This window comes from Dichotomopilus funicola, assembly GCF_033296635.1.
Source record: "Dichotomopilus funicola strain CBS 141.50 unplaced genomic scaffold C8A04scaffold_95, whole genome shotgun sequence".
Classification (NCBI taxonomy): Eukaryota; Fungi; Ascomycota; class Sordariomycetes; order Sordariales; family Chaetomiaceae; genus Dichotomopilus; species Dichotomopilus funicola.
This window is the reverse complement of record NW_026944116.1, coordinates 79,260-89,255: the sequence shown is the minus strand read 5'-3', so window position 1 is coordinate 89,255 and position 9,996 is coordinate 79,260. Positions and strand designations below refer to the sequence as shown.

General features: G+C 54.1%; 1 protein-coding gene across 1 annotated transcript; it reads left to right on the top strand.

Annotated features, from left to right (window-relative positions):
• Window positions 1-5,636: 5,636 nt before the first annotated feature.
• Window positions 5,637-6,805, top strand: C8A04DRAFT_15510 (uncharacterized protein; the record flags this gene model as incomplete). Its single annotated transcript, XM_062778517.1, has 2 exons — window positions 5,637-6,029; window positions 6,347-6,805. The coding sequence occupies 2 exons, from the start codon at window positions 5,637-5,639 to the stop codon at window positions 6,803-6,805; spliced, it is 852 nt and encodes a 283-aa protein (XP_062633215.1).
• Between the last annotated feature and the right edge of the window lie 3,191 nt (window positions 6,806-9,996).

The following is a 9,996-nucleotide window of genomic DNA, read 5'->3' as shown; positions in this document are numbered from 1 at the left end:
AAGACAACAAAAAAACTCTGAGTCTTTCGAGCCTTCGCAGGCGAGAAGGACGCACGACAAGCGCTCTCGCTCATCTGGTTGGTTCAGGTTGAGGTTGCCGAAACCTGGACAAGGTTGATTGGCCAAGGGCCCAGCGGCAGAGGCCGTGCCGTGTTCAACCAAGCTCCCAGATCTCAAGATGGATGCAACGCTGCCTGGCCTTATTGACAACAAACTGCAGATCAGGAGCAGAGTGGCGGAGAGAGTACCGAGGTCAAGATCTTGAGGAACGAAGAAACCAACCAAGCAGCAAGACCACGGGCTGCCTGTTGGCTTCTGTTTGTCAACTTGTTGGTTGTTGAGACCTGCCCAAGCCGGGAGGCGCCATGGAGAGCTCGTGTCGGTCACTCCCACGACTACGGCGCTGGTTCGACCCATTTACCAAATATCCCATCTACCTTGCGGAGTAGCTTCGAGGGGCCGCCCCAAACTTCAATTATCTCGCAGGACGTACTGTGTGTCCACGCAGTTGGAAGCAAACTGTTCGGATGGTGTTGTGATTGTCCAGGGGGTCGGTAAACCCCGGTCAGGGCCTGCACACGGAAACCCAGACGGCCGTGCTGTTTTCCATCTCATTCAGCCGGGGCGACCTGCAGCAGGTCCTTCATGCTCTCACCAAGACCTTCAATTCAGGAGAGACGACCTGAGGCAATCCAGACTCATCACGTCGAAAAGTTTTCTGCGCAGATGCGTTGGCAGCTCGAGAAAAAAAGTTTCTCCATTGCCAAGACAGTCCTAATCATTCGTATCATTGTCAAAACCAGCGATGCCTCGAACGGCAAGGCTTCGATTTCGAGGGCTGCCTGACAAAATTTGAATCTGGTTTTCAGCTTGTTACACACACCCCATCCGTCCACAACCCGAGACTATTCCGTGACGGGGCTAGGCCGCCTGGCCAGGCGACCAATGAATTGATTGTCAGTTGGCCCTTGTCGCCGATGTGGAGGCCAACAAGCCCTCAGCCCTCGAGTGTGAATGATCATCGATTTCGATAGCTGTTTTTGGCGCGCTAAATTTTTTAGCTCGTGGCCGGCCATGAAGTTCTCTGCACACCAACACAAGCTGTTCCCTCCGATGCTCCCCGCGCAGCTGAGACACTGATATCGAAAGTCGATTGTCGATATCGGTTGATGCGGACAAACGCCGAGACCGAGGCATCCGTGGCGGTTCTATTTTTTGTTAGTGCCAACTAGTTCGTGAGCTTGGCCGAGCAAGGACGAGAGAGGCTTGGAGGCTTGGAGGCTGACGAGGTGAGAATGATGTTGTCGGAGGCTCAAATGATTCAAGAGATAAGAGACCGAAAGGTGGACTCTTCTCAGCTTTCAAATACACCTCGTCGGACATAACTCCATAGTTGACCTTGAACGATGTAAGATGATTGGACCAACACCGAGGATCCGCCAAATTTGTCTTGGTGTTTGTTAACACCACGAGTTGTCGCCGCCGCTCTTCTCCAGAGACGCCAGGCAGCTCATCATTTCCAAGCCACAATCCCACTGACGACGACCACCGTCAGCCAGATCACATCCATCATCGTCATCATCACACACTGTCCGATACGCGAAGCGCGAAAGGCGATCGTCAGCACGTATTTCCCACGTTGGATGGCGGCGCCGCTTTTGCCATTTTTTGTTCTTCCCGTCTTCCACGTCCATGGTACCGTTCCCTCCGATCCTTGAAATTTTCGTCCGCGCACTGGGGATGATGCCATGACGCACACGAACCAATGTTTTTCGGGGCCCTCCTCGAACACTCTCACCGTCCGTAAGCGTGGAAGAGTATGGATAGATGGATGGCTGGCTGAAGCCGTTCCAAACCGCGGTGCTGATCGCTTCTTTTCAGTTTGTTCTCGCCAACACCAAGCGCCTGAGAACCACCGATGCAGCTGGGAGAAGGGGCTGAATTCCTCCTTCTCTTTCCCTGCGAAAAGATATCCTCCAACACCCACCGTGATAATCAAGCCTGGCTTCTAAACCCGTAGCTTAGTTCTCGTAACTTGAAACTCTCAGGAATACGCTGAAAACGGCGGTTCTTGCTTGTGCAAGAAAGATTCCAAAGGATCTTTAGCGTGGAAGCTAACAAATGCAAAGATCAACATGCTGTCCCGCTGACCGATCGAAGTCCTTCTCTCCCGTTCTGTCCAACCAAACCCGACTCTCAAAACCCCCCACACACCATCCCATTCCCAACACAGACGATCCTCGGACTCGGGTCAACCCTTTAACCAACCACATGCCCCACGCACGCTGCCGCAGCCAGCTCCGAAGAAAAGCCCCCAATGTCTCACAATGAAAAGAGTTTGATGACATCGTCTGGTCTCAGTGAGAGTACCCATTTCCTGTTTCTCTTTTCTCCCCTTGCTGAAGACATTTGAGGATGATCATCTGGGAGACGGGCGTTCTGCCGCAGACAACCCGGGTCTGGTCGGTTTATGGACTTAAGTGACCGCATCTCCGCGTCTTTCGTAAGCAGAAATGCGGAACCCGAACGTCAGCCGGGGTTGAGCTTGAGACGGCCTTGGTTCCGACCTAGCTAGTATCAACAGGACTTGCCCTGCTGGGGACAACGAGCTCTCAAAGAACCAAAGCACGGGGGGGACAAGAAAAAGAGGAAACTATCTCGCTGTTGGGTCTTGGGTCTGGGGAAGTCGTTGGGCTCCTGCATAGTGTAGGTGAAGGGCGACTTTTAATAGGGAATCGCAAAATCCGATCTTGGGAGGACAAGATCGGTGATAGGTTATCACAAAATCTCGATTCCCATGCCCATATTGTGGGCCTTCTTTGTTTATTCCGTGGGATGCCGCCGCGATCGTTCTTGCTTACATTCAACAAACGTATGGCCTCTGAAGTTCCTACCCACGAGCTTAGCGCTGGTCGTCAAGGTTGAAGAAAAAGCAACTGACATGGAAAGGAAGATGCTCGCTCAGGTAATCAACAAGGGGGAAGCAGAAAAAAAAGCGGAATGCCGACAGTTCTCGGCAGTGAGGCCGATCTGGGGACGGCCAATCGTGCCCCGCAGCGATCGCAACAGGGGGATTGTGTCCGAACTGAGAAATTGACAGGGGAGGCCCCTCTCAGCCAGTGGGCGAATCGTTAGGCTTGCCGCCCCGGCGGGTGTGGGGAAGGCCTCAGGAAAACTCATTTCTCGATGACCTGGAAGAGGAAGGCATTGGGAAAGAAAAACCCCCTTCTTTGCGTCTGGTTGCGTTGCGCTGCTTCGTGAATCGGGTTGCCCGCTCGCAGCTTGCATGATGGCTGCTGCTGCACAATCAAGGGGAAGGAGATAGGTGAGCGTAACGGTCACATTGGTTGTGGGGTATGGGAATTCTTCTTCTGTGATTCTGGCGCCGTTGCTTTCAAGTTCAACAACACGCCGGAGGGCAGTTTGATGATGGGAAAGGACAGTGCACGGGAACTACCGCTGGGTTTCCCATTTCCAATTGATGGGACCAGCACTGCTTTGAGAAGTGATGCCCACGAGGACGAGAGAAGAAGGGTTGGATGCTTGGATCGCTGGACACTACGCTACGAATACGGAGTAGCGTGACCCCACTTCGTGTAGCATGGGGGAGAAGCCGAGTGCCGTGAATGCGACGGGCCTGGGACGACTCTTGTGCAATGTGAGGCAAGAGAGAGAAACCGAATCCATCAATCATGATGGTCTCAAGACGACTTGTTGAGTCCTGCTTTCGCTCGCTCTGGGAGACGCTGTGCTTCCCTTCCCAGGTGGGTTCCGAGAGAGAGACGGCCTGTCGCGGGCATTGACGGCGTTGACGACATCGAGTGCGTGATGGGAGGAAGCAAAGGAGCAAGACATCGGAGGTTGAGCAACGTTCAAAGCACCCGAAATGACTGAAGCGCCCCCCGGCCGAGCATCTTGCTGCGGCGACACAACAGGTGACGACAAATTCGTCATGTATGAAACGGGTTGCCTCTTCTTTCCGTGCATAGTACAGAGAAGGACGAAAACGTGGTCGCCCGGGTGGTTCGTCGAGAAGCAGACACTGCAGGCTGAGCTCAATGCGGCCTAGCTCCAGGTAGCTCCCCACGACCAATGAGACGGGGTACGCGGCAAGTATTCTGGCGAAATGGATTGGTGAGGAATCGGACATGACACAGGTGTAGCGCAAGATCTCTCCAGTATCAGAATGCTGAAAGTTATCCGTATTTGTTTTCAATGCTTCGAAGCTGCCTGTTTTGTTGCCCTCCCGCGGAATCGTCGACAAGCGGCCGGGGCACAGCGCTTCGGGCTCAAGAAGCCCGGTTATCGTTTCAACCTCGACACACACTTCATGTCGAGGAAGATACTGTACCTAGTATGGTCAATCAAGACACCAGGATGGAGAGGCATCACCCGTCACCGAGCAGCATTGTCCCTGGTGGCTCGAACATGATAGATCCAAAAAGGCAACCCGGCATCACGATACGTTCGTGGCATTGAATGGCAGTGATAGCACTTGGATGGCTCGGCGAAGTGCCTCGGTCGTGCTCTCCTGCAGTGCTCGCGTTGGCGCCGGCTGGTATTGGAGCAGCCCTGGGGGTCTCATGCGGCCAGCGTCGCCAACCTGCCGCGTGCAGGTTTTGCTGCACGCCCAGAGGCAGTTCGTTCTCCCAGCACCGACGGCCCTCGCGGGAGCAGAAGCACAGCCAATGGAAGCGTCGCCTTAGGGGAAGTGTCTGTTCCCAAGTGGAACGGATCAGGGTAGCGAGCTTTGGCAGAGTCGAGTTCGGGGCGACGGAGGCAGCGAAACTGGGTCACACTGCAGCTGCAGCTTCAACAACTCGCCGGGCTCTGTGACCACCTCCACTCGATAACGGTATCGTCTCCCGAGCCTTGCCTATCAGCGGGCGAGTTCCCTGCGCTGTGGTTGCAATAAAGAGAGCCGGATGAGGTGCGAAACCCCCACGTTGCCCATCTGCTGTTTTATCAAGTTTACCCTGATCTTTCGAGACGACGATGCGACAGTGAGAGGCGAATTGAGATACGGCGGCGAAGAATCAAAGATAGCGTGATGGAGTGCGTATGAAGGTTGGATCGGTTGAAAGATTGACAAGCTCAGCACCACAAAATTCGACATTTTCGACGTGAGAAGACCCCCAGCAACTCGATTTTAGCATGTGGGTTTCGGGCGCTCGCGCATGCTTCAAAAAGTGCGGCTTGATTGGATGGCCCTGCAAAAAAAAAAAGTATAACCTGGGGGACCTCACAGCAGGCGCGCAGAAGGCACGAGAAAGCAGGCACACCCATTGCCAGGCCGCAAAACGCCTGATCGCTGAGCCCCGGCAAAGCCAGAGGCCGCAATACCTGCACCCCAGGTGGTGGGAGTGTGCTGGGCACACAAGAGCGGACGATGGCGCTGGCCTGGACTGTTCTTCACTCTCAGTTTTTCACAGGTTCCATGTTGTTCTGCCCGTGAATTTGCCCCGTCGGCCGACAGAGAGATGAGACGATACAAGATTTTTGAGGGTCAGGAGAACATCAGGGAACGAGCACCAAAACCTTCCTGGCCCCGATTGGCGGTAGATGAGATGAGCAAAGAGAAGCATGAACACCCACCATGAATTGCGAACACCACCTCATTATGGCAGTCAATGACGATGTGGTGGAGGGCAATTGCGCACGCAGCACACCTTCTCGCGCATTCTTTGGCCTGCGCAGCAGAACCGGGGTGTGGCCTTGACTGGACACACATCCTTGGTGAAGAGCCCATTTTTTTTGTGCAAGGGCTCGCCCGCCTGGGCAGCCAAGAAGGGCGACGAGCAGCGAAAACTCCACCCATTCGCTCACAAATGACCAGGGTGGTGCCACGACAAGTGCTATGTTATGTTCACCCCGTGCAAAGGAAAAAAATTCTTCATTGCACCCCATCCGCACCCCTGCCCCTTGGCTCCGACAAAAGGAGGTTAGCGCGAGCTGCAGCCTTTGGCCCTTTGCAAAACTTTCCCCACCACACCTCTTGCCCTGCTCGCGCGTGCAGCAGGTACGGGAGTGTACTTGTGTTTTGTGTACCCTTCCCGGCGGATTGAGGTGAAACGATACCACCCAGGCTCAACTGGCAGATGTACCTCGATGGCGCGAGTGTCTGAGTCTTCATGGGTCCTTTGTGGTCATGGGCCGCTGCCTCACTGCTCCCTAGTCCACCAGCCAGGATAGGTCACCCCAGGATACTTAACGCAGGCTTTCCCAGCTCCGCTCAACTTCACTTCCCATCTTGACTCCCAGACAGCTTCGTCGTCAACTTCACTCTCCTTCTTGTCTCCACCACACTCTGACTCTGGACCAACATCCATTGCTATGAGTCAACAAGCCTTCGACTTCTTATAATCACGGCTCTGCCCTCGGAAGCACCTCGCAACTCCGGACTCTCCCTTTCACTTCCACACAGCAAGACACCCCACCAGCACCTCCAACATTAAGCAAGACAACAGCAAGTGATCACATCACAACCACGCCAACAAGCTCTCGTACATACCTCGCTTTTGTGGTATTCCTCGTGTCTGACAGACCGAACACGACAAGGCTCGAAAACTCACCGCACACACGTACAATACCGACCGACGCCATGTCTTTCGACCAGCCAAGCACCTACCGGTCTTCGAACCAAACACTCTCGCCATCGGCATCCCACACCAGCCTCTGCTCGATCCGAAGCACTTCCTCCGCCGGCCTCGACACGGCACAGCTCACCGAGAAGGCTGCGAAGGAACTCCGGGCCTACGCTCGCTCGTTCGAGTCGGTCCGCCTACAACGTCGCCGCTCAGCATAATCAACACCGGAGAGCCTTCGCATCCTCCGCTCTTTCCTTTGACGAATCTCCCTTCTCATCAGCAACTATACCCCACGCTCAATCGAATTACGCATGATCGTTCTTAGACAAGAACACTACAACATACACACAGCTCAGTCTTTGCGGCTTCCCCATCTCCTTTGTCTTTCGGCACCTGGTATTATTGTAACAAAAAAGAATTTTGCATACATCGGAGCACAGCATCATAAAAAAGTCTTGGGTATCGGGACGGCGGGGTTTTACAAATGTTTTGATATTTACTCTTGGGTTTTCGGGTGGCAGGGCGTCTTTGTATTGGAATGGACTCGCAAATTCCTGGATCTGGACGAGAGATACCGTGTATTATGCAGCGATGCGCTGCAGGAGGGGTTTGTTTACTTGTATTTCCTTCGGTATCGGCTCCTGCATATGGGTCTGAAGGTGTTGGGCAAGGCGACCTCAGATTGTTCGGGCCCCGGATTGGCACATGAATAAGGGAATTGGCGTTGGAAACAGTATCCTACGGGAGCCACAGCGGGTGCTTAGCACCCAGCTTGTTTTTTCTTTGGATTGGATCGCTCGGGATCTTGGTCTTTGTCATGAACATGATTTTCGGGTGGAAGCTGCTTGAGCAGCGAGGAATCGGCTAGCAGTCAATTGCTCGGCTGTCGCCCATCCGCAGTGGGAAATTCCTCAAGATTGGCAATCATCAAATTGAAGCTTTTTCCAATCCAACCAACCGTGCCACCGGCTATCACCGTGCTCTCTGTTTCCCTTTCTTGCTCTCCACCCTCTTTCTTGCCGGGCACGCAATGCCTTAGCTAATAAGCGACTCCGCTCCGGCCACTCACCACTCAGCAAGCTGCCTCGCCGCACATGGCCGCCAGCCATTGTGGTTGTGCCAGAGAAGCAGAGCGGAGCTGCGTACCCGTCTTGCATCTCGGCCATTGGACCACCTTGCCAACCATCATTCGACTACTAGACACGTTTGGGCAGAATTTTTTTTTCTTTTGCCAGTTCTTTCTCTCCATCATCGGATGATAACAGTCATCTCGCCGCCACCGCTAGCGCGACCGATCAATTGAGTTTTGAGTCGATCTAGTTTAGCTTCTCCACAACTTGTCTCCCGTTTTTTTCGACGGACCCCAATGGCGGGCGAAAAAATTCAGTGTGCGGCGTAAATCGAGAGCGGCTCCATGCGCCGCAGCCACCTTGATGGGCGCTGATGAGGAAGCTTCCTGACTCCCTCCAGACGAAACAATCCCCGTGCCCATCATTCGAAGGGGAGAAAAAGTGGGAACATCCCGATGATGTTCCAGGTTTAGAAAATCCCCCTCTAGAAAATCCACCCAGGGGCAAGCGCTGCGGCCTGCGCCACGTTACACCTGTCTCGCAAGATACAGTGCTGATTCCCAGCGTTGCAAGTAAGTGTATGCGGGAAAACAGCCTGGGAGAGCAAGTTCTTAGTGGGAATGGGCTTGGGATTTGGGTCAAGGCTCCCAGAACGTGCTCAATGGAAGAATCTGCAAAGTCTTCTGATAGGTCTCCGTGGCGACTTTTGGGCCTTTCTGGACTAGACCAGCCATTGGTCTCTTTGGATAAACACCTCAAAGCACGACTAAACTTGATATTGTTAACTGGCTGGAAGGCTTCACAATTTGCGTCCGAGCACCTTGGCTAGAACAGAGGCGTGGAACCGGTAGAGCACTGACTCTTCTCAACTTTGAGCTTCAGCCAATGTAGCCACTATGGAGCAGACGGCAGAGGCCGAGACCTGGCCACCACCCCATTGAAGTTCTCAATAATCACTCAAGGCGTATTCGTTAGTCGAGAGTCATTCCAAGTCTCCAAGTCTCCGCCATATCCCCGAGACCTACCAACCTTGAACCGGTGTCCGCGAGACCTCCATCATGACGCTATACGTGTAAACGAAACAATGATCGACTTAATGTCTCCCCGCAACCCCGCGGTTTCACTTCACCTTTCTTTTTTCCCAACGACCTTGGCGCATCACGTTGGCCTCCCCTTCAGTCTGCCAAGGACGGAGCAGGTGCCGAAGATCTAGGGGAAATGGAACGGTCAACCTTGTGAGTTTCGTCGTCTTCAGGCAGAGTTAGCAAGTGACTCTGTTGAACCCCACACTTTTTTATCCCCTTGAATATCACCATCTCTGTGTTCCCGTGAGACGTCGTCGGTTGCATCCAATGGAGCATTATGCCATCGCCAGCCGAAGCGGGGTGCGGTGGGTGTCTCCGAAGGCACCCCCTCCATGGATGCTTGAGTCACGAGAGAGCCTGTGGAAACTCATCACATCACCAACTCACACACGACAACCTTCGACCGGGCGACACCCTCCGGACACAACACAAGACTGTCCGGTCACTCCACCCCCTTTACCCCCTCTATGACATAGGTACCCGTGGATCACTCGTCACTTAGTTCCAGGCCTCATCGCCGTTAGGACATCCATCTTTATGCTCAACCACCTCGCCCACGGTACCTTGACTTGGCCTATCCTTGTCTTTTAGCAGTGCGTGGAAAGTAACCGGTTTCTGACTGGCCAGAGGATCGAAGCAACCGAAATCGCGAGAGCATCTCAGTGATATTATCCACATCCTCTACCAAAAAGCTGCCCACGTGAATACTAGCTCGACACCGCAGTAACCACAGTAAATCCCAGCGGAACCATTTTCTCGACCGTTCGGCTACTGCAACCAGCCGACACACCGATCTGAGGCTCGGCCCCAGCGCCGCAGCGACGCCGGTCCCTTTCTCCACCGAACTCCCTGAGGTCCCCTCAACCTGCAACACAAAGAGGTCGACCGGTCGGCCGGTCAATTGCAGACTGTTGGTTGCCGCCCGTTGCCCGCTGAGCCCGCAGCGCGTCGTCTCGCCTTCTTCGCTCATGCTGGCTTGCTGTTCGTTCCCGTTTTGACGCGTCCGTGCCGCGCCGCAGCCACCACGATATGCGAAAGGGTGGCGGCCGACGGGAGGGGCTTTTCCGGGGGGTGGGGGGTAGGGGAAGGCTTCGATGCTATTTTGTTTCAGTTCCCGCTAATGTTTGTTTGTTTGCTTGCTTCACACAGTCATGGTTGCTACTCCTGCTTGCAGGGTCGGTTTTTGAAGAGAGTCGCTGCGTGGGCGATGTTGTGTTGTTCAGGCACCCTGCAGGGAACGGGCATGGGGAACCT